This window comes from Talpa occidentalis, unplaced genomic scaffold (assembly GCF_014898055.3).
Source record: "Talpa occidentalis isolate TD23 unplaced genomic scaffold, MPIMG_talOcc4v2.1 talOcc4.9, whole genome shotgun sequence".
NCBI classification, from domain to species: Eukaryota; Metazoa; Chordata; class Mammalia; order Eulipotyphla; family Talpidae; genus Talpa; species Talpa occidentalis.
The window spans coordinates 73,910,433-73,933,476 of record NW_023605305.1 but is presented as its reverse complement, the minus strand read 5'-3'; the positions used below and the strand labels follow the sequence as shown (position 1 = coordinate 73,933,476).

The window sequence follows — 23,044 nt, the reverse complement described above, 5'->3', positions numbered from 1 at the left end:
ATGCTCCCCACTCTGTCTGTGGTGAATCTTCTTTCCTCCCGCACCTCTGGCCTACACCCCAGTTCTACACTAAAATTAAAAAAAAAAAGGTAAATTTGTTTAAAAAAAAAAAAAGGTAACAAAAGGGAAGATGAAAAAGTGAGACAACTTCTTTTCCCAATCAGGAGAGGGAGGCAGAAAGGTAATTTTTAGGCATAAAAGGAGAAAATACTTAAAGGAGGCTTGTATTTTTAAAAAATCTGACAAAGATGCCCTTGAGCCAGTTTCATTTGAGACCTATATGAATTATGTGGCAGATGTGACAGGGGAAAACGGAAAATAGCCAAAAATTAAACTGTATTACCCTTTCCCATAAAGAGCTGGGACTAGGGCCTCAAAATAAAAAAGATACAAGTACAGTTTTAATTGATGCCTGAAATTGAAATATTAGGTAAAACCTAATATTAAAGCAGGTAAGTGAGTAGTTTGTTCTGGTATTGTTGATGAAAGAAAAGGATGCAAGTTTCTAGGAACAAAAGGGCTGAAGAGGAGGAGACCAAGAAAGCTAGAGGTGATAAATTTAACTCTTACTGTTAATCTCTGTCCACAAATCAAAATCCTCAGGTACAGTATGAGAATCCTGTTGCATGTGAGAAGTGTAAGAGGAGATGTTTGTGCTCCTGTCAACAGAAGACCTGAAAAGAAGGAAGAAAGTGGTCCTCTAAGTTACTACTTTTGTCTCCACTTCTCCCCACCCCTTCATAGTAGGGGGAAATGAACACCTCAGGGATTTGAGTTAGAAATAGCCTTAAAGCATACCATCCTGCCTACTGAGGTTCATGCTAAGGTCTTTCTAGCATTTGCCTTCAATTCCAGAGGACTAGGATCCAAGACATTGAGTCATGTTGACAGTTCCACTTGGCACCAAAAGCAGGACCTGACAGATAAAGGGGGATTCTGGTAGCCTGGAAGAGGATCCCCAAGAACACAACCCCTCTTTCGTCTGCCATTTCCTTGGCACACAGAATACAGTGCCCTTCCTCTCCCTACAGCAAAGATTGCAGTTTCTCAACAGGCTGGTAAGAACAAGGGAAGAATCTCTTCCTTGGATCTCATTTTGTGAGCTAGTCAGCCTTGAGTTTCCATTCCAACATAATCTCCCAACCCTAGTTCATATGAATTCTCTTCTTAGTAGAAAGCTGAGAAAGGTACCTTTGATCACCTTTTGGTTCTCATAATACTTCAAATCCATTAGTAAGGTCAGAAGCTTGCCTTCTAAAGGCATTTCATATAGTCTTGCCTAGACCATGCCTATTTCTACAGTTCTTGACTGCACATCTGCTGAAACTGAAATGCCTAGGGCCTGGGAAATCCCATAGGCCAACTCCCAGGGAAGACCCAACAGAATGCCTTGGCAACTTTTTAGAGAACTATTAGACTTCAGATTTTTGCCTAAGGTGGATACTGAATTTTTATCATACATGAATGCACAAATTATTTCTTTATAATATCTGTTCCTAGAATTGATTAAATACCACACCCAACCTCAATAGGAAGAATGAGATAGAACCTGTAATTATACTCCCATGTTTCCTTGTCACCAACTTTTTTGAGCTTAATTCCCTAGGCCTCAATCATTGTTTACCTTCTTTATACAGTACACAATACTAGACTTGAGTGAAGAAGGCGAGATAGGGTTGAAAAAGATTACAACCCCTCACTCATAAGGTCTTTGGTAAGTCCTTAGTCCTTCCTTCAAGGGATGACTCTCATGATCCTCCTAGAGACCCTCCTGGTTCAGCTTCTGAACTTCCTTTTCTAGTATTATTTTTCCAACTTACCTATTCTGACAACAGAATAGATACATGAGGAGAGGGATGAGATCAGCATTCAAGACAGTGCCCTAGGCTTTAGGACAAAAAAAATCCAGATTCCTAAGCTTCAGTTCCTTCCTGCCCGCAGCTCCCTCCTTGCTTGCACTTCTACCTTCCCGCTTAAAGCCACACTACCAAGCTTCAGCTTTCAGATCACTTATATACCTCTTCCCTATGCTGGACCCTCTTTCTGGAATGCCCTCTTTTTAATATGCCCTCTTTATAATAATATAAAAGGCCCATGAGGATGACCACCAAAGTTAGAATCTTTCAGACTCCAAACCCTCCACCAGATGCTAGGAATGCATCATGTGAGCAGAAACAGATTAGTTCACATCCTCAGTGCACTCAGGAGAACAATGAGGGATTCAGATTGAGCTAAATGCTATGAAGGCCCAATACATATTACACCATATCACTATGATGAAACAAAGGAGCCTGATCTAGACTGAGGGCCACAGATGGATTTCCATGCCTAGAGCTTTAACTGCAGTCAGTAGGCCCTCTTCTGTCCACACACCTTTGCCACAGCCCTTCACCTACTACCTACAACAGCCCTCACCTCAGTATTCAAGGGGAGACGTGTCTCTCACGAGTCATGAGTGCTGTGAATGAGGCTGGAGGCCTCTGCAACTAGAGAAGAAGTCATAGGCCAATAGCAGAGAAGCCCAAAGGGCTCTTCCCATTTGTGCAGGTCCTGTGGGCTCCCTCCAGAAAAAGAATGGTGAGAGACTTCCTTAGAAGAGCCTCTCCATTTCTCCCTAGGAATTCTTAGCTTCTGTGGAATGGAGGTGGTAACTGTGGGGACAAGCGGGAGAGGGAAGCCTGGAGGCTAGGAGAAATGGGTAAGATCCAAGTCTGATTTTGCCTCCATGACATGGACAGGCCAGAACAGGAAGAAACTCTGCTAGGAATCTCAAAAGGCTGGTAGGCATCTCCAGCATGCATCTCCTCAGTGAGGGGGGAAAAAAGGCACTCTGGGTGAGAAGAGCAGAGAGCAGTTTGGTACTTAACCCATACAGGTGTATGTGGGCTTGTGGGGCAAGTATGGTTCGTCTCAGTCATATCACTCCCACCGGAAAGGGGCTTGGCTCCCTTTGCTGACTGAGAATGAATACACCAATTCCTCCTTGAGAGGAATAAGTTTAGGTGGGCCGCTAACCTAGGCCAGGAGAGGTTCCTAATGGAAGCAGGCTTGAATGGGGCTCAAGTCCAGCTGGGACTGAGGGGGAAAGGGGCAACTCCTTCCTTTGCTTAGCCTGCCAGTATCCTCTACAAGACAGGAGTCCGGCTAGAGTTGGAGGAAAACTGAAGTGGAAAGCCTTAATTCCACAAGGCCAGAACATCCGGTAAGTCCACTACATTCTACTTTTCCTTCTCTGCTTGCATCTTCATCTCAATCCCAGTGGATCCAGGGGAAAAAAAAAACATGAATCCCTTCTCACCCTCAGGAACCATAGAAGGTAGGGCGCTGCCAGAATCATCTCATAGAGCATGGGACCAGCATGTGGAGGGCGTCCACAAACCCACAGGAGGCTAAAGGCACCTTCTGTTCTCACCAAGGCAGGTGAGGCAAGGTGGCCCCAGGGTAGGGCTAGCCTGGAAACAACCAGCTTCTGGAAAGTGTCAGAGCAGTGCAGATCTTTCAAGTATCCCTTGAGAATGTGTGAGGGAAACCTGGCCCTCAGGAATGCTGATTCCACAGGGATTCCACATGCAAAGTCCATGCAACAGGGAGTCAATGAGATTTCATAAAGGAAAAATGTAATGTCACTGGGTGAAGTCTTTGAGGAATGGAGGATCATGCCTTCTAGAGAGTGGAAAGGAAATCCTCTGCATGTACAAGTCCAAAGGAAGGGAAGCCCTCAGGCAGCACATCTCTGAGTCCACACAGACAGACGAGTGGAGGCACTCGTCTCTCCATTTATGCAGAGTACCCAGGGGGTGCTGACATGACCCCAGTGATGGGCAGTAACCTAAGTACAGGGGTGCATGAAAGTAGGGGATATCTCATGACTACAGGAGAAACAAAATTTCTTGGGTCAGGGTAAAGTTCCTTGTTGGAAAAGTTAAGACAGCCAGTTGGGGGTACCAAGAAGGAAGGTGATGTAAAGGCCTGGGACCCTCACAGGATAATCATGAGGCTAGGGAGGAGGGCCATAACCAGGACAGCAAATTAAGAAGACCAAAGGCAGCTGCAGAGGAATGCAGGGAAGTCTGCAAGGCAACGACAGCTGGTGCTTCAAGGGAAAGATCCTGGACTTCTCCACACTCCTCAGCAGCCATAGCCTACGACAGCTTTGCCACTGTCTTTCACCAGACTTCTGCCTGCTTTCCCGCAGGCTGGTCTTCCAGGATGCATTGCCAAGGTCTTGTCCCCAAACCTTGGAGGCCCTCTGTCAACTGCCCTGCCCCCACCTCCACTTAATTGTTTGGTACATAAGTTTCTCCAACACTCCATTCCATCTATAGCACCCTCCTATTCTTCCCCCCTCCCCCTCCAAATACATTATGGAGGTATAACTCTAACGAACATTATTCCCCAATATAGCCACAGGGCTCTCTCCCAAATAACCTTAGTGTCTTTGCTCAATTCTCCTCCTCAACCTCCACTCCCCCACCCCATCGAATGTAAACGCAAAAAATGAAAGTAAAAAGGTCCCATCTGTCTTGTTCACAAGCTGTATTTTCAAGAACTAAAATGGCCTGACATTCAAATGATAATCACTAAGTGACTTGCCTATACTACTCTGCCAGGCATTGTCCTGGGCACTTCAGCCACTTTAACCTAGTGGGGGCTAATATTTCCAGTCTCACAGATGAGAAACTAAATACATATTACAAACAGAAGTTGATATTTATGTATAATCCCCCTTTATTTTTTGCACAGATAGCAGGCGCTATAATCCGAATCCCTCTCCCTTAAAAAATTTTTGAGGGCGCTATGGTCTCTTACATTCAGGGATGAGGGGAGTGGGAGACACTACATAATCACGCTCCCCGCGGTTGAAGGCAGCCAGGCTGGGAAGCCCTGCTTCCCAGTCCGGGGGCACCTCTGGCCACGCCTGGATCTCCAGAGCCGCAGGCCTTTCTATAGGGTGGTTAAGCCCCGAGTCAGCGTTTGATCACTCTCCGAAGCTTGACCCGGGAGTTCCTTCCTCTCAGTCTTTCAGTTTCTGCGAGAGTGCTCAGAGTTCTTGCCTAGACCGGAGCCGAGTGGCGGTCCAGCAGTGCACAAGACAATTTTTCTTTCATTCTGTGTTTCCCTCTCCGTAACTCATACCTTCCTGGACCAAGTCCTCCCGGAGTTAATCTCTGCGCTAAACTATCAGAGCACAGCCTCTTGAGGGAAGAGCAGCCCTCGGCGCATGGAAATGTGAGAGCTTAATAGTTCACCACAACACAGCTTATTTTAAAAATGTCATGCCGTATTTTTCCTGCGGCCCGCCGTTACTCACAGTTGGGACCTCACACTTACGAGCCCCCACCCCGCGTTCCCCTCCGAGCCACCAAGCGGAAGGGGCCGGGCTTGCTCTGTGCCACATAGGGGCGAGGAGCCGCTGGGCGATCTTTATGGGGACGTGTCGTACACTTGCCATCTTCCGCTTCTTAGATATCACATCCCAATCAAAGTTGGAGGAGCCCTTTTAAAAACTCGGTCGTGTTGGTCTCAGAATATGTTGTGTAGCGGAGGGGACCACGACGTTTTGTTATTTCACCTTGCCCGATGCACTGCAAGGCGCCGCCATCTTGAGCAGAAGTGAAACATGGGGGCCGCCATCTTGCCCGAGAAGACAGGTATTTCCGCTTCCGGCGGAGGGTTGGTCGTTCTTTTCTTCGGCAGGGCCGCGGCGGGAGCGGCTGCTTGCACATCTCTCTGAGCTATCCAGGTTCATCCTCGTCGCTGCGGCGACTCCCGTAACCTCCGTCGCAATGACTGAGCAGATGACCCTTCGTGGTACCCTCAAGGGCCACAACGGCTGGGTAACTCAGATCGCCACCACTCCACAGTTCCCAGACATGATACTGTCTGCCTCGCGAGGTACGAACTGAGGTCAGGGTCGAGGATGGAGGGGTGGGGGATAGTAAGAGTCTAGCGCCAGTCGTGTGGCTGTACCTCTGCCACGCTTTTCATCGTAAAATTTTCATCATGGAAAATTCCGTCCGGTATGTGCATTCGGGCGCGCAGACCCATGCTTAGGCCTCAGCCGGGATAAGCCCGCGAGGCGTCCTCTCTGCCAACACCGGGACAGGCTAGCCCACATCGACCAGGAATGTTGCAGAGATGGAAGCATTTTTAACCTCTTAACCTGCCTCCCTGCATTGTGTGCCCGGGAGCCTAAGAGTCGGGCGGAGCGGTGATGAGCCCAACATGCCATCTGAGTGCCCATGCTGAGACCCAGAGGCTGTTTCTGAGCTGCCGCCCGGCCCTTTGCCCCGTGTACATCCAGGGTGTACGCTGTTTGAACGGCACTCGTGTCTGGCACTTGCTTATTGAATGGAACCCGCTTTAGTGAAGTTATTCGGTACTGTGGCATGTAAAGCCACTTTTCTGGTGATAATTTCACCACTTAAGGCAACCTTAAGAAGTAGTTAACATGAAACCCCCAAAGTTAGTTTACCCACACCCAAGCTGCACTATTTATGTGCTAGGTTGGCACAGGTAAGGCACATGTTGAATAGGTTTGAATCTTGAAAGGGTATTTATAATCTTTGTAAAACTCTCATGGTAGTTCTTAACTCTGTCTGCTTCTTTATTCTAGAATAGTAAATCGGTTGGTCTTTACTAATAACTTCGTATTCTGTAGTTCCCTCTCTCCCTGTGTGTCCTCAATTTGGAGGGTATCCATGACCTTGAGAGACCCTGAATTATCCAGTAGGTGAGTTAATGGACTGGAATTCCTAACTGGGTTTTGTTTTCTGTTTTACCTCGCATTAGACAAGACCATCATCATGTGGAAGCTCACCAGGGATGAGACCAACTATGGCATCCCACAGCGTGCTCTTCGGGGTCACTCCCACTTCGTTAGTGATGTAGTCATCTCCTCAGATGGCCAGTTTGCCCTCTCAGGCTCCTGGGATGGAACCCTGCGCCTCTGGGATCTCACAACGCAAGTAGCTGCTCACTTAGCTCTGGGTCCTTGGGAAAGAAGCTGGGTTTAATTAGTTGTGCATAATTGCTGAGGCATGGTCTGGTTGAGCAGTTTTGTTAAGATAGTCCAGTTGGGAGATGAAATTTTAGACAGGTTTTGTCTTGTGGGCTCTGTCTTTGAATGGAGAGGCATAATAAAGAATCCTGGTGATGACAGATGACATTGTCAGCTGATCCCCACATGGGAATGAGGACATGTCCTGCAATTCTGAAAGGATTCACTGACATAATCAGCCAAGGACCTGCTATGATCTGCTGTGTTCTGGGTTATATGAATAGTACAGCTCCATTGGTACAGAACAAAGCCAGGGAAACTGTCTGGAAGAAGGTTTGCAAAGTTTTATCTAGAGAGTGACCAAGTCCTTCCTCTCAGGGGCACCACCACCCGCCGATTTGTAGGCCATACCAAGGATGTGCTGAGTGTGGCCTTCTCCTCTGACAACCGGCAGATTGTCTCTGGATCCCGAGATAAGACCATCAAGTTATGGAATACCCTGGGTGTATGCAAATACACTGTGCAGGTAAAGTAAAGGCATATGCAGAGCATATGTTGAAACGTCTCTCCCACCCTTAACTTTGGCCTTAACTGGTGATTTCATGTCTCATCTGAAATCTAAAGATGTTCTGGTGATCTTAAAAGATTTGGGTTCTGGATGTAAATACATGGCTGTCAACAAATACCCCATATAAGTGAGGGTGTGGGGGGGCATAAAATTTCATGGTGTACAGTGGTTTCCCCATATTTCCTTTCTCCACTGTAGGATGAGAGCCACTCGGAATGGGTTTCTTGTGTTCGCTTCTCACCCAACAGCAGCAATCCTATCATAGTATCTTGTGGCTGGGACAAGCTGGTCAAGGTGAGTTTGAAGCCAGGGTGTGGAGACTGTACTGGCCAGGATGTGTTCCCACGGCCTCCCAGGTAGTCATAGGCTTCAATTTTGAAAGCTTTTGTCCCTCAATTTACCTTTTCTCTAGCTGTTTTCTCAGTACAGATATTACGTTTTTGGTGTTTGGTCTAATGTAACTAGTCAGCAAACTCGGGATCACCTATAAGGCAGCACTTAGCATTTGTTCCTTGATTTAATTCTACTTGTCCTAAAGTGGCCAAGACAAGTACCTTAGTGTGTTTTGCTGATGTTAAAAAAGACTGCCATGTCCAGTAATGCTGTTTAGCAAGTGATGTGCCTTCTGCGTTTCACCTGATCACTCCTTAAGTTAGTGAGCCAGGTGTTTTACCTATGGACTCTGCCCTCAAACGTAGGTGTGGAACCTGGCAAATTGTAAGCTGAAGACCAACCACATTGGCCACACGGGCTACCTGAACACTGTGACGGTCTCTCCAGATGGATCCTTATGTGCTTCTGGAGGCAAGGTATTCAGGGGCAGGAGTCCTCTGCTCTGGTGGAGAAGAGGGTGGGGTGAACACTGGACAACAGTGTTTTGTGAAAGAAACCTAAGGTAATGACATAGCCATCCCAAGAGGTATTTCTGAAGCTCACTGTGAAAGTAGTATAAATGTGGTATACTGTTCAAAAGAAGAAGATCATTTTCTCTAAAGTTGGTTTCTTGAAGCTATTGATGAGGTTAGGGCCCTGTGTTTTAAAAACTGATAGTGATTAGAATTTGTCGGTCTCTTTCGTAGAGTTAGTGAGGTGTCGCACATTAAAGGGATGGTGTGGATGTAAATATCGGTACTTCAAGTAATTATCTAGGGGTGCCGGGGGAGTTTAGGGTACTGGGGGAAATAATTGAGATCGAGGGGATTTACTACTGGGAAAATAGACATTGCCCTGACTAACCTTCCTTGTCTGCCCAGGACGGCCAGGCCATGCTGTGGGACCTCAACGAAGGCAAGCACCTTTATACGCTGGATGGTGGAGACATCATCAATGCCCTGTGCTTCAGCCCCAACCGCTACTGGCTCTGTGCTGCCACAGGCCCCAGCATCAAGATCTGGGTGAGTGTTGGCAACTATAGAGGCTGCTAAACTCAGCAAACCCTAGCAATGTTTTGGTTTCTCAACATGTCATCTGACTCACTTAGTGGATTTGAGATGCTTAAAATGAATGCTGTCAGGCTGTCAGTGGAAACCCAGGAATAGTGAGTTAAGACTTAACTAGGGTGGGTGTTTGCCATTTACTAAAATGGTAGCAGTTTACTGAACTTCAGCACAGTTGATACTTTGGTCTAGAAAATTTTTTTGTTGAGGACACATTCTTTGTGCATTTTGGGATATTTAGCAGCATCCTTGATATTTTCCTCACTAGATGCTTATAGCAAATTGTCTTAGAAACAAACCCAAAATAACTCTAGCTAGGCATTTCCAAATGTGTCCTACAGAGTAAATATTCATACCCTGTTCAGAATCACTATTATGAAGGGGTTTGTTGTTGTTGTTGTTGTTGTTGTTGTTGTTGTTTTTAATAGATTGATTTATTTATACAAGCACTGGGTACAGTCAGAAGCGCGGGAGGGTGAGAGAATTCACCAGAGCCAGAGCGGGGAACAGAACAGGCAGATTGATGAAGTACACTGCTGAGGGGAGCAGCAGGTGGCAGGAGAGGTCTGTGCACCACATGGGACCCTCGCCCAGGCGGCTGGGGATCGAACTGGTGTTGCAAAGGCTGCGGGCAGTTTCACAACCCAGTGTTCAACCGCTGCACCACCGGGGAGGCCCTGAAGGGGTCTTTCTAGAGGGAACTTTTTAGTCCTCAGTTTTGTTTTTAAGCGTCAGAAGCATTAAACATTAATAGCATTCTTAACCCTGAGTTTTCCCCTCCTTCAGGATTTGGAAGGCAAGATCATTGTAGATGAACTGAAACAAGAAGTTATTAGTACCAGCAGCAAGGCAGAACCACCCCAGTGCACCTCTCTGGCCTGGTCTGCTGATGGCCAGGTAAGTGCATCTATCCTCCAGTGGCTATTTCCAGCTTATCTCTCTTCCCCTACCTGTTCTTAGTATGTCTAGTCTGCCAGCTATAAGACTAGTGGCTTTAATTTTAATGACAAAACTAGGTGGGTTGATTTAGGAGGCTCTCTAGCTGTGCTGGTGAGTGCATCAGAGGGAAAGTTGTGATCAGGGAGGGCAGTGGCTACTTTATTAACTTGACCAACTAATTCCTTAAGGAATTAGGTGATCAAAAGTGGGGATCTTATTTAAAAGACCATCACTGTGGGGGGGGTGCTGTAAGTTCCAAGGCTCTGACCTGACCTATTGCTGTCATTTCTCTCTTGCAGACACTGTTTGCTGGCTACACAGACAACCTGGTGCGAGTCTGGCAGGTGACAATCGGCACCCGCTAAAATATATGGCAGAGTATTAGAAATAAACTGGTTTTCTGAGTTTAAGTGTGCTTCTCTGATAAGCAAAAAAGTTACTTCCTAAGATATGCTGCTTACAGGTTTAAAAGAAGTCTAACAAGGCAATGAAATGCCCACTGACAGGCTAGGGAGAAAAGGCTTTAGGCAGAAGGGGGTGGGAGACTCAGCCTGTGAGTTTCCTATATAGTTGGGCTACCATCAGGTGTGACTTATGGGAAGATGCACAGGATAGTTTACCCAAGTAACCTTAAGTTTTTGTGTGTTGTGTAAAAAATCTCAGGGTCATCTTTTAAGCTTGGAGAAATTGTTCTCAAGCAAAAGGGACCAATTAAAGTAGTTGCAGATCAATTTAGAGTTTTAAGGTCTGAATCTGAACACAACAGGTATTTTTTTCATTTGCAAAGGTTAAGATTATATACAATTTGGAAGACTTCCTGAAACTTGCCATTTAGGGATAGTATAACAAATAGGCTTTGTTAAAATGGGTTAGTCTTTAAGCCTTTATTAAGGCTAGGTGACACCTTTCATTAATATTTGGAGACTTAAAAATTATGAGACAGTCTGGTGACATGAATGTGGTCAGAGCTGTCTTTAATAGCCAGATGACAAATGCAGTATATTGAAGCAGCTATCAAACCCTCCTCTTCCTCCCTCATGGGTAATGGTACGGAGGTGTCTTTTAGCTTAAAGTTCAGCCTGACACACTAACACAGAGACTTTGGTAAAGGCAGTGTTCCTAGGCCCTAGACTTGTGAGTCTCTGTTATAAAGATAGTTGGGCAATCCATAGTCCTAGGCCCTTGGAGCAGTGGTAGAAGGCAGCAAGTATTTTAGTAAACAGTACCTTTTACTAACCAGTAAGCAAATTTATCTGAGAAAGTCCACCAAATGTGACAGGTATAATTCCTACTTCTGTGGTGTTTCATTTACTGGAAAGCCACGGCCTCTAAATTCTACCCTGTTTGTCTAAAGGAATGAACTCCAAAAAGAAGCAAATAAACTTTATTTCCACAACACAACCCATCTTCCCTTTCCCCAGGAACATAAATTGACCTCAGCCACCAAAAGCAGAGGACAAGAGCTGATAAATGACAGAAGGCAAGGAGTTACTAGAAAAATAGATTATACCCAAGGCTCTCCTCCCAGGGATCCAAACCCCTGCACCCAGGCTCCTAAATCAGGGCACACCAAATGAAGGGTCGACTAGTGACATGTAAAGAGGCTGAAAACTGACAAAAGGAACTCCACTGCAAGAGGAAAGGTGCCTGGCAGTGAAAATAACCTGGGGGATAGGGTGGGGTGAGCTTTGCTCCTAGTGCTAGGAAAACAGGAAAATAATTTATTGGGTGGTGTAAATGGTACGTAGTTTGAATCATGTCGACCATTCCAGATCTCACTGAAGCTAAATTCTGGCCGGTCTATGGAGGTAGAAATTGGGGATGGAAGGAAAGCTGAATCCCTCCTACTTCCCCAGGAGAGTAGACTTCTTTATAACCCAGTTTTACCCTTTTGCCCAGCCTGCCTTCTCCCCCAGCCCCAAAGGCTTCCAAATCCCTTAGTTAAAATTTGCATCAGAAAATGGAATTGGAATGGGGGCTGTCATGAGTCTTGCTCAAACCCTCTATCTCAGAACTGACAAATGAAGAGCAGAAGTAGGGACAGGAGTTTAGTAATAAGATCACAATCTCCCCTATCCCATACTTAGACCCCTGGGTGGACAGAGGGGAGAGCAAATAGCTGTTGTCATCAGGGACCCATGCAGACCTGCTGGATAGACAGGTGAAAAGGCCAAGCTGCTGGAGGCCAGAGGAGTTCTTTAGGCTCCTAAAGGTAGAAGCAGGGGGCCTAGGTCAAGGGGGAGTGAGAAGCAACGAAGTAACAAATGGTGGGAGGAGCCTTTGAGCCCCCAAAACTTTCAGGCCACCTTCCACCACCACCCACCCCCCAAGTGCTGACTAGAGGGGCCCTTGCAGGTGGCAGGGTGATCAAGGGCAGAGCTTGATGCGGGTGCCCTTAGAGAGCACCCGGAAGAAAGGGAAGACGCGCTCGCCCAGGAAGGCAGCTGAGAACGTATGCACGTGGGCTAGAGTCTCTGCGTTGTAGAAGCCCAGGCGCCCAGCCTCATAGTCCAGGTACACTCCAAAGCGCCGTGGTTTCTCGCTTGGGCTCAGCAGTGTTTGCTCCGTTGAGCTCTGTGCCTGATAGCGTTTGCCATTGGTGCCCACACACCACACTTCCCGTTGGAGTAGGGGCTGCTGGGGCAGATGGAGCCGGCGGCGGCGATGATGATGGCGTGAGGAGCTGGCATCCCCACTGCCCACAGAGGACCCCCCAGAGCCCATCTTCTCCTTATGATGGGTTGATTCACGGGCCGCACCCACCGCCCAACCCCGCCGCCCACCCACCTCTACCTCCCAGTAGTGCCGACCAGAGCGAAAGCCCTGGGCCCCCAGTACACAGCAGTCAGCCGAGAAGCGCTTGGGATGATCAGCAACCTCCTGCCGCCGCTCTGCCAGGCGAACCCCCCGGCGGTCAGGGGACAGCATCAGGGCTGGGTGAGCCGTGTCGGGGTCCAATGTCAGGTCCACTTGGGAGGAGGGAAGACAAATATACCAGGGGTGGAACGACTGGTCCCCTTTAGTAGCCAACAAGGTTGGGCCTTTCCTGCTGCCTTACCCTTTGGCCCTCTCTCTCCCCTACCCAGCCTGTTCTCAGCTTCCCACTCTCCTTCCTAGAGGCCAGGCTCGGGTTCCAACGAACTCTTACCTCTTTCCCCACTCACTTCCAGGAACCAGCTGATCTCTCTGGGTCCTAGCTCTTCTAGTCCCCCATACACATACCTAGAAGCTACTCTTTTCTTGAAACCCCAGGTGAGCTACCTCTATCCTGAGGTCCATCCCTACTCTGCTCTACCCCCAGGACTCAACTTCTCTCAAAACCCATTGTCAGGTCTAGGACAGGAAGGGAAGGATCAAGGATGGTGCAAACAAGTCACCTCCCTACCTCGGGCAGCCTGACAGAACATCCGGCTCATTTTCCTCACGATGGCGTCTGTCAGGAAGTCATGGCTATGGGGTTGACACGGGTCAGGGGACCAGACCTCTGGGGGTTGCAGTTGTACCTCTTCACACCTAGAGAAGGGGACCGGGCAGGGGGTGGGACCAGGATATTCCCAGAGGGGAGAGCAGAAGCTGAGGGGAAGGAGAAGAGGGTCCAGGAAGCAGAAACTCGGGTCCTGGGGAAGGAAGGAGAGGAGCGGGATACCCAAGAGAGGCAGGGATGGGAGACCAGATACCAATGGATCACAAAGGATAAAGGGTAGGAACACACCTATTGAAAGTCTCCTTGATGTCCTGGGAATAACAAAAAGGGAGAGGGGAAAAAGAGACAAAGAGAGAGTCAGCTGCACAGGGACCATCCCTTTCTCCCAGTCTGAATCCAGCCAGAGAAAGGATTGCACTTGAACAGGGTGGGAGAAAGAGATACCCTCAAGGCACTCAATAAACGTGCATCCATCTGAATAATTCCTATGCCTCAGCATGCCTAATTCTTCTCATCCTGAATATAAGCCCACAAACAGAATTTTCAACCCCAGTAAAAGAATATTCACAGTATGACTTGGTCACTTTTTTAAAGATGTTACTGTCAAAAATTCTTTTTCAGCCCTCATTTAAAACCTTCTACAACTCAACCTTTATTTTCAGTGAGCATAATCATCACATGCCCACCTCATTTGGCATTAACTCTATCTCTAGCCTCAAAAAATCTTGGTCTTCAGGTTCTATCATTGTGGGTTACACCCAATGAGACGAGAAGCAGCTCTTAACAGGTGGCTGGTTAAGGAATGCCTGACAGACCAAACAAGGATGCTGCGGGGTGGACAGGGAAGAGGGCACTGCTCACCTGGAGCAGTCGCAGGCCCCCCTGCTGGCTCCGCTCCTGGGCCTCGGCCAGCAGGCGGCTCAGCTGGGCGGCCTGCTCTGCAAGGCGGCTAGCTGCTGCTCCTGCGCGCCCCAGCTGGGCTTCATGCATCTCTCTGAGGCGTCGTTCCAGCCCTGCCTGTTCTTCAGCCAGAAACCTTGTCAGCCGCCCAAACTCTGAGGCCACAGCTGCCAGTTCAGACTTCATCTGGCTCTGGGATGATGCAAAGGGGATTGAGGATAGCACCTCGACACACAGAAACAAACCTCCAATTTTGCAACCATTGCCCCCCAATCCAAGGAAAAGGAGCCCCACATACCCAGTTTCAGGAAAGGCCTGTGAATGAAAATAGGTCCTTTCCTTGCCTTACTAGGCACCACTTTCTCTCTCCCCGCACATTGATCCCAAACTCACCAACCTCTGTTCTGCCTGCAACACATCTACATCTTGGGTACCTAACTTCACCCATTCTTCATGTCTAAGCTAAAATATTTCTGGAGAGAGACCATCCCCATATAACTCATTTTAATTTGAAATGTTATGTATACATAACATTTTTAACATCCTTTCCCCCCACTACACCTTAAGTTTCTTGCTAACAGGGCAGGGTATGTCTATTTGCCAGAGGGTCTTCAAACCTTGATATAGCACCAATCACAGAATAGGTGGTTGGCAAAAAAAATTTAAATAAATTCAGGAATCAAGATACGAAGTTAGGATCCCAACACCAGAGACCTTGGAAAAGGGAGACCTCTTTCCACTTAGATGAGGAGTTGGCCAGTTTTTTCTGCAAAGGGCCAGATAGTATTTTTACTTTAACAGTCAAAAGGCAAAATCAAGGATGTTCTTACATAGGTACTTCTATAGATAATAAAAGAAAACTTCTGAGTCTCCCTGGTGGCACAAAAGGTTAAGACGAAACCTATGAAGCTGTCCACAGCCACTGCAGCACTGAGTTCGATCCCTGGCCAGGGAGCTACCCACATGGCACAGCAGACCTCTCCTGATTCACCCACTGTTCCCTTTAGCAATGTGTTTCAGTTAATCTGCCTGTTTTGTTCCCCACTCTGTCTCTGGTGAATCCTCTCACCCCCCCCCACACCTGTGGCCTGTACCCCAGTTCTTATATGCATAAATAAATAAATCTTTTAAAGAAAATAAAACTTCTGCCCACTCCCACCCATTTGTCTGGACTAGGTGATACTGGATGGTGGCATGTTTTGTTTTGTTTTGGTTTTAGCCAGATTATCAGAGACATTCCCGGGACAAAGAGTAACAGGCCAAAGTGGGAAGAGGAGTCTTGACTAATTACATGGATGAAGGAAATAAGTTTCATTCTCTCTGCCCCAGTGACACTCAGATCCTGACACCTCTGTACCCCAAAAGTCTCAACCTAGGGAGTCGGCTAGAGGCAAGAGGATTCCCCAGTTCCATCATCAGTGCCTGGCAGTGGCCAGCAATAGAGTCCCAAATGTTCATGTGACAATTTAGGTCCTAGGAAGTGGCAAGGTCCAGAAACTGACTAGGGTGCTGGGCATGGGAGTGTGTGGGGAAGAGCGTGGACAGAAGATATGTCTTAATTTGATCACCAAAGCTCACAGTGACAGGCTATTCCAGTACCTAGTGGACTTACAAACAGGTAGTGGGTAAGGGGTGGGAATTACGGGGAATAATATATACAAATACTCCTTGGAGAAGGGTGAGCAACAATGAAAAAAAGACTGAGAAATGGGCCTCCCTGATGGTGCAAGGGGTTAAGCAGAGCACAGCACTGTGAAGCTATCCACAGCCTCTGCAGCACAAGTTCAATCCCCTGCCCACCAAGAAGTAACCCACATGGCACAGCAGACCTCTCCTGTTTCGCCCACTGCACCCCTCAGCAGTGTGCTTCATTCAGTCTGTCTGTTCTGTTCCCTACTCTGTTTCTGGTGAATCTTCTCACTCCCCACACCTCTGGCCTGTACCCCAGTTCTTATATGCATAAATAAATAAAACTTAAAAAAAAAACAAAACTGGGAAACTCTACAAGATGTTTGGCCTCTACAATGCTAATATTCACTAATTTCTCCCCTCCATTAAACACTGGCCCTCTCTCATGAGTGGGGTAGCTCTGCCTACCACCGGTCATCTATACTGGGCCCTAGGACTTCTCTGATGACTGTTATGTGGACTCTACCTTACTTCCTGTGCCCTCTGTGGGCACAGCTGCATGAGGCACCAGTTCTAGGAGTAAGTATCTGGGGTGGTAAGCCTACGCTACAGCTTTGGCCCAAGCACCCAACTTGTCCAATCTAGGCCATTTGTCATTCCTTTTGGAACCTAGGAATGAGCATGTCTCCTGATTCTCTAAGATCCATCTCTCCCACACCTGGGTGTCCCCTCTTCAGAGGATCTAGTCACTACTTGTGACTACCTATTCTACCCTATTCTAAACACATAGCCAGTCAGCCCCTATCAAGGCATTTACCAACCTTCAGTTCCGTCACCCGCCTCTCCTCCTTGGCCTTCATCTTCTGCACAGCCTCTAGGTGCTTTCTCAGCGGTTCCACATGCCCCTGCAGTTTGGCCTAAGGAAATGAGAAAAAGGTTCATGGTCTAAGCTGAGATGTCCCTGCTCTCAGAGCCCACCTCCCCTATCCTCCCTGCAGTGGGCTGCAGTTTAAAGTCTGATCCCTGCCATGGGTACCAAATAAACATCATACTCCCTCCCTCCCTCTTTCTTCAGATGATGACAAAGGTCTCCAATCCTCATGTGGGCCTACACCTGAACAGCAGCTCTGGGTGTGCTATTTCTCAGGTGGGATTCTTACAACTACACAGTTCCACATTCAGACCTGGGGCAGATCTGGCTTGAGCCTCTCAACCCAGGAAGTCCTTCCATAAGATTGTTCCTACCAATGGTCCCTTTCCCCTCATAAGCCACCTTTTTTACCTTGAAGTTTTCTTCTGATGATGCCGTGCCTCGTGCTAAAAGTCTTTCAATTCTCCACTACTTACAAAATTTGAGGTTTCACTGCTTCTACATTTTCAGGCCTTCCTCCTACACCTAACCCTTCTACATTGATTCTTAGTTTTAGCCACATAAAACTATTTGTCTTTTCCTGAGTATAATTTCACACCTTTATCCATGATGTTCCACTGCCTGAGACTGCTTATGTCCATTTGGTCCCAGGCATTCTTCTTCTAAAATCCAATTAAGGGCCTCCCTGGTGCTACAGAGGTTAAAGACAATGCTGTCAAGCTATCGCCAGCCACTGCTGCATCAGTTCAATGCCTGGCAGGCCAGGAAACAACCCACATGAATCACTCTGGCTTACAACCCAGTACTTGCATGCATAAATCAATCTTTAAAAAAACAAATAAAATAAAGTCCAATTAAGGATCTCCCTGGTGACCGAGGGGTTAAGTCTCAATACTACTACTCCATGACCTGAGTTCGATCCACGCCCAGGGAGCTAACCCACATATGGCACAGCTACCTCTCCTGTCTTGCCCCTGCTCGTCTTAGCAATGTATTTCAGTAGATCCGCCTGTTCTGCTCCCCACTTGTCTCTGGTGAATCCTCTCACCCCTGCCCCTATGGCCTACACCCCAGTTCTTCTATGCAAAAATTAAATTAAATTAAATTAAATCCAGTTAGCTGACTAGAGTCCTAATCCTCCACATCCTAGCTTCCTCTGTGGCCCCAAAGAACACGCATAATACCTTTATTATATTTCCCAGGCACTATAATCACTTACATGTGTGCCTCCTCCACAACAAAGAAGCTCCTGGGACAGGGACTCTACTTATTTTAATATCTGTGTTTCTTTCCGTCCATCTGCTTTCTCTCTCGGTCAATTTTAAAATGGGAATTGGGGCCTCCCTGGTGGTGCAAGGGGTTAAACACAGCACTGTGAGGCTAGCCGCAGCTTCTGCAGGACAAGTTCGATCCCTGGCAGGCCAGGGAGCTACCCACATGACACAGCAGATCTCTCCTATCTTGCCCGCTTGCTCTCCTCAGAAGTGTATTTCAGTCAGTCTGCCTGTTCTGTTCCCCACTCTGTCTCTGGTGGATCCTCTCACCCCCCGCACCTCTGGCCTGTACCCCAGCTCTTGTATGCATAAATAATAAATCTTTGAAAAAAAAGATTATTGGGAATAACAGAATCTACATCTTATGGTCTCTATACTTAGCAGTGCCTGGCATGTAGCTGAAGAGCAGTAATTGTTACCTATAGTTCCCTCCTAGGTCGTATGCTGCCAAAGATAGCCTGATAATGACCCTTGAACTAAAGAGTAAAGAGGTCACTGACCCAGAGTACAAAAAGCAGTACTGCACAGGGTAAATGGACTTAGAAAGGAAAAAATACAGTAATAAGGCCATAATCAATCCATTACATAAAAATAGTGTAAACCACAAGTTTTGCCTTTTTATATTACTTTTTACTGTTCTCTAGTAGTGTCAATAATTTCAACTCTACTAATCCAGGACACTTAGATATCCCATTATTTTTCCTAAATTGTTGACAAAAATGTCATAAGCCCAAATCCAAACAGAATATTATTTGAAAAATTTCCAAAGACCTTTAACTTTTTAGCTTGATTTATGAATATTTGTGTTAATACCAATTTAGTAAAAAAAAAAAAAAAAAAATTCTACAAAACAATACTGTGACAAGCTAGTGCTGTATACATACCCTAAAGTAATAAACTGTTTGCTTATAAAATAGCCTGTAGGTTAAAAGGGAATCACTCAAATTAGTTCTATGTAATGAAAGTTTTATATATACACACACACACATACATTTACTGATCAGTTAAATGTCAGAAATTTGTCTACATGGTCTCCTTGAACTGCAGAGCCTTACTGGGCTGGTATTCAATAGATGTGGCTAACACAAATTAAATCCAGTTTCAGAAGTTCTCGGGAAGAATCCAGCAGGAGGAGGGGGGGAGAAAAGATGGACTACCCATGGAGAGTCCACCTCAGGATTCAGTTAATAAAGTGACTGCATATTGTGTTGGGTACACTTAATTAAGAATCAAAGGATATAAAAGAGAAGGGCAAAAACACTTGCAACTTCCCTAATAATGTAGAAACTAGAAGCTAGGCAATGTTATCAATTCAATGATTCCCTTACTAGTCTGGGTTTTCTAAAGGTACTTCCCCCCATCATTAATTCAGAATCTCTAGTGGTATGATCCACCGTAGTTTTGATGTAACATAGACAATCAGCGAGGGTTGACAGCCACTGTGTAGACGTAACAGTTATTTGTCATCAGGGAATTTAGGTTTGTCTTAACTATTCTACTCATAGCTGAGAAGCCCCCCCACAATTGGGGTAATGTTAATACCCAACAGAGGTTACTCTAGAAATCAGAAGGTATGAAAACACAACTCATAAAACAAAAAAAGCTCTGCACAAATCACAAAGATGCTATCCTCTCCTCTGGTCCCATGGCTTCAAATCTATCAGGACATTTACTAAGTAGTGCTATTTGTACTGTCTCACAGAGAAATCTCCTTCACCTATGTCCAAAGAGAATCAGGTTCTCAGAAGTAGGAGGCAGCTATTAACCAACTAGAATCAGCCTCCAAGAAAACTCATGTCAGAAAAGTCAAACAAACAAATGACATCGACATCCAAATGGTTGGTGACAGCATATAGATTGGGTGAAGAGAGATCATAACCAAATCCTTCACTTATTAGTTGCTGTGTGGACTGGTGTGTATTACTTAAATCTGTTTCCCAACCTGTAAAATGGGAATAGAAACTACATCAAACTCACTAGGTTGTTTCAGTTTTAAATGAAAAGTGCTTAATACAGTGCCTGGTGTACATAGTAAGTGTTCCATAACCATTAACTTTCAATCTTGAAGAAGTTAATGATAAAAGATACTCAGAAACTTACCCAAATGCAGGCTGTCTGATTAAAAAGCCTCTCCCTTTTAAAAAAAATTCCTAGAGAAGGTAAGTAGCTCTGATCATACATCAGATTGAGGCAGACACAGAGAGAGTCCTCAGGGGTAGAATCAAGTTGTATCACGGGTTGGGGGAACCCATTAGAAGGCAAGTGCATTTGGGTTTGAACCTCAAGATCTTATCTCTGCTCCTGTTTCTCAGAGCCCATTCTTGTTCTTTTAGGTTCCAAGTTCTTTCCATCTCTAATGGCCTCAGTCATGGATAAACCTAAGACTTGCAGGAAAATAAGACTGGTAGTAAGGCCCTAAGGGCCTGTCACCTGAACCCCTACACTTAGGTACAGTGGAAGAGTGAAAGAGAAGTGGTTTTTCCCCAGAAGGCAGTTTAGTGATACATCACTGGCTTTGCCTGATTTTCTTTGAGGAAGCCAGTCTTCTCTGATCTTCACTATGTCTGCTTTGTCTGTGTACAGGGTCCTTCTCATTCTAAATCCCACCTTGGTGCCAGAAAAGTGCTTAGAGAGAATCAGCTCACCAGTACTTGAGGTTCTTTGGGGGGTAAAACCTTCCCAATTCCTCTTACTTCCTCTCCGCCCCACTAAACTCCCATCTTCTCCTTCTCTCACCTTGTACTCCTGCACCACCTCCTCCAACGGCACCACACTGTGCTGCTTGTGGCTCCTGGATTCTCGGCACACGACACAGATGGCCTCTTCATCCACCTCGCAGAAGAGCTTCAGAGCTTCTTGGTGTTTGGGACAAATGCCCTGATCGTTTCCACGACTGCCTCGACTAGGGGTTGGGTGCATCTGCCGAATCACCTGGACCATGTTGGCCAGCTGCAGGTTGGGGCGGAAGCTCCGCCTGGGAAAGCTTTTTCGGCACTGAGGGCAGGTGAAGCACCTCCGAGGGGCTGGAGGCGGGGGCAGTGGGGTGACGGGGTCTAGCTCCTCTTCCTCATCCTCCTCCAGCACTTCCTCCTCGTCCTCCTCATCTTCCCCCCTCAGGTCCTCCTCCATGTCCCCCAAGTAGTAGTCCAGATCTTCCTCCTCATCCTCCTCCTCCCACACGTAGTCCATGTTGTCCCAGTTGGACCCACCCATGCCACTGGTCCAGAACACACCCTCCTCTTCTTCCTCCACCTCCTCCTCCAAGTCGCCCTCATAGTCTTCATCCCGCATAGGGGTGTCCCACCCACCACCGGCCCCCACAGCCTCTACTTCTTCCTCCTCTCCGTCCTCCTCCTCCTCCTCCCGGTCTAACTCGTCCCTGTCCTCTTCATCCTCCCCTCCCCACAACTGGGTTACACACACTCGGCAGAAGTTGTGCCCGCAGCCGATGGACACCGGGTCCGTGAAGTAATCGAGGCAGATGGCGCACACTGCCTCCTCCTGAAGGGTCTGCACAGGGTTGGGTGCCATGGCAACGGCAGCCATCTTAGTGTCCACTCAGCCAGTGTAGACGGGCAGTGCGGGGGGGTGGGGGGGCGGGGGGCTTCCCTCTCAGGCGCCCTGACGACCCGGCCCCACCCCCAGCCCTGCCTTCCCACGCCTGGCCTCAAGTGCAGCCAGAAATGTCCTACCGACAGCCCACCCGTCCACAGAGTTTCCTACTCCCGCGACAACCGTGTCTCTGCAAAGGGAGGGGACAGAGCTAATCGCTACCGCCAAGTCCCTCAGCAGGCCCTGAGTGCAAATCTGCCCCAACGCTCTCTTGGCTTCCTCATAAACCCCCGCCCCTCCTCACTTCCTGGCTCCGCCCCCTCACTTCCTGCCTCCCTCCCAATACTTCCGGCGCTGCGAGCCACCCAAACTTGGGAGTTCCCTCCGCGGTTGCGCTAGGCCTCCTTCCACCCCCACCCTTGCACCCGCCCCGGCTTCTGGACGACAGGAAACGGCGAGGAGACGCTCTAGCAAGCCCTCGGGAACAGGGCGGAAGGGCTAGAATGACGGAGGCCTACGTCTGTGTGATGCGGGGGAGCGGGGAGCCGCAGAGGAAACTGAAGACCCGGCCTTCCCCATCCCTCGCCACTGCATAGAAACTTCGGGCGACAGTAGACGCGCTTGATGGCCGTCCGTCCTCAACACCACCACCGCCTCGGCCGGGCTCATCCTACCGGCCGAGCGCACAGGACTGCCAGGGACTCCCCTCGGATAACGGCGGAAGCGGAGGGGCGGGCCCGCGGGGACGTTGAGGCACTTCCGGCCCTTCTAGGCGGAGGACTTTGTTGTTTGAGGACCCGGCGCTTCCTCAGAGACAGATCAGGGGGCGGGGTCCAAAGAGCGGCTGTGAGGGTGGGACGGCGGCCCTGCCCCGCGCCCTGCCCCGCGCCCTGCCCCGCGCGCTGCCCCGCGCCCTGCCCCGCGCGCTGCCCCGCGCCCTGCCCCGCGCCCTGCCCCGCGCCCTGCCCCGCGCGCTGCCCCGCGCCCTGCCCCGCGCGCTGCCCCGCGCCCTGCGGTGGCTGGCGTTTCCACACCCCATTTAGAAACTACCGTCTGGTCACTGTTGCATCATTTCGATGAACTTTCCCAACTGCCCATCAGTAAAGGAATGCTGACAAATCGTTGCATTTACGCAGAACACTTTCTTTTCCAGATGCATTTTTAAGCGAAAAAGGCGAGCGGCTGACTCTACACTAAGTTAGGTTGTTAAATGTATTTGATAGCTTTATTGCTTAATATAGAGTAATACTATATCAGTATCAGTGTTGTGATAATGGAGTTAATGTTAAAGCGATCAGAATGTTACTTAGTACGCAAGCACGTGCGGTTTGGCTGCCCGCTGTTACGTCAGATTGTCTCTCTGACAGAACCCTGTGCGGGGTTTCTCTGGGGAGGCAGCGTCCGGAGCGGGAAGGGTACTTTTCCACATATGTCGTGCTGCGTCTTGAATT

General features: G+C 47.9%; 2 protein-coding genes, 1 long non-coding RNA gene and 2 other non-coding genes across 6 annotated transcripts; 4 read left to right on the top strand and 1 right to left on the bottom strand.

The window, feature by feature from the left end:
- Nucleotides 1-81: 81 nt before the first annotated feature.
- LOC119236636 (uncharacterized) lies at nt 82-5,548 on the top strand. Its single transcript, XR_005123116.2, has 3 exons — nt 82-2,577; nt 3,112-3,202; nt 3,305-5,548. It is a non-coding gene; the product is annotated as an uncharacterized LOC119236636 (long non-coding RNA).
- Nucleotides 5,549-5,671: 123 nt separating this feature from the next.
- Nucleotides 5,672-10,347, top strand: RACK1 (receptor for activated C kinase 1). The gene is made up of 8 exons (XM_037500583.2): nt 5,672-5,895; nt 6,793-6,964; nt 7,379-7,526; nt 7,767-7,862; nt 8,267-8,377; nt 8,822-8,962; nt 9,791-9,901; nt 10,243-10,347. The coding sequence occupies exons 1-8, from the start codon at nt 5,787-5,789 to the stop codon at nt 10,306-10,308; spliced, it is 954 nt and encodes a 317-aa protein (XP_037356480.1). The 5' UTR covers nt 5,672-5,786; the 3' UTR covers nt 10,309-10,347.
- LOC119237340 (small nucleolar RNA SNORD95) lies at nt 6,206-6,273 on the top strand. Its single transcript, XR_005123278.1, has one exon. It is a non-coding gene; the product is annotated as a small nucleolar RNA SNORD95 (small nucleolar RNA).
- LOC119237329 (small nucleolar RNA SNORD96 family) lies at nt 7,146-7,224 on the top strand. Its single transcript, XR_005123268.1, has one exon. It is a non-coding gene; the product is annotated as a small nucleolar RNA SNORD96 family (small nucleolar RNA).
- A 966-nt stretch (nt 10,348-11,313) lies between the features above and the next one.
- TRIM41 (tripartite motif containing 41) lies at nt 11,314-22,407 on the bottom strand. Of its 2 annotated transcripts, none has more exons than XM_037500575.2 (6): nt 20,778-22,407; nt 16,718-16,813; nt 14,229-14,459; nt 13,656-13,678; nt 13,329-13,456; nt 11,314-12,912 (listed from the first exon to the last, which is right to left on the bottom strand). In XM_037500575.2, the coding sequence occupies exons 1-6, from the start codon at nt 21,585-21,587 to the stop codon at nt 12,311-12,313; spliced, it is 1,890 nt and encodes a 629-aa protein (XP_037356472.1). In that variant the 5' UTR covers nt 21,588-22,407; the 3' UTR covers nt 11,314-12,310. The 2 variants fall into 2 exon arrangements, with proteins under 2 accessions (XP_037356472.1, XP_037356473.1); XM_037500576.2 differs by having other exon boundaries at nt 13,329-13,393; nt 20,778-21,637.
- Nucleotides 22,408-23,044: the final 637 nt, after the last annotated feature.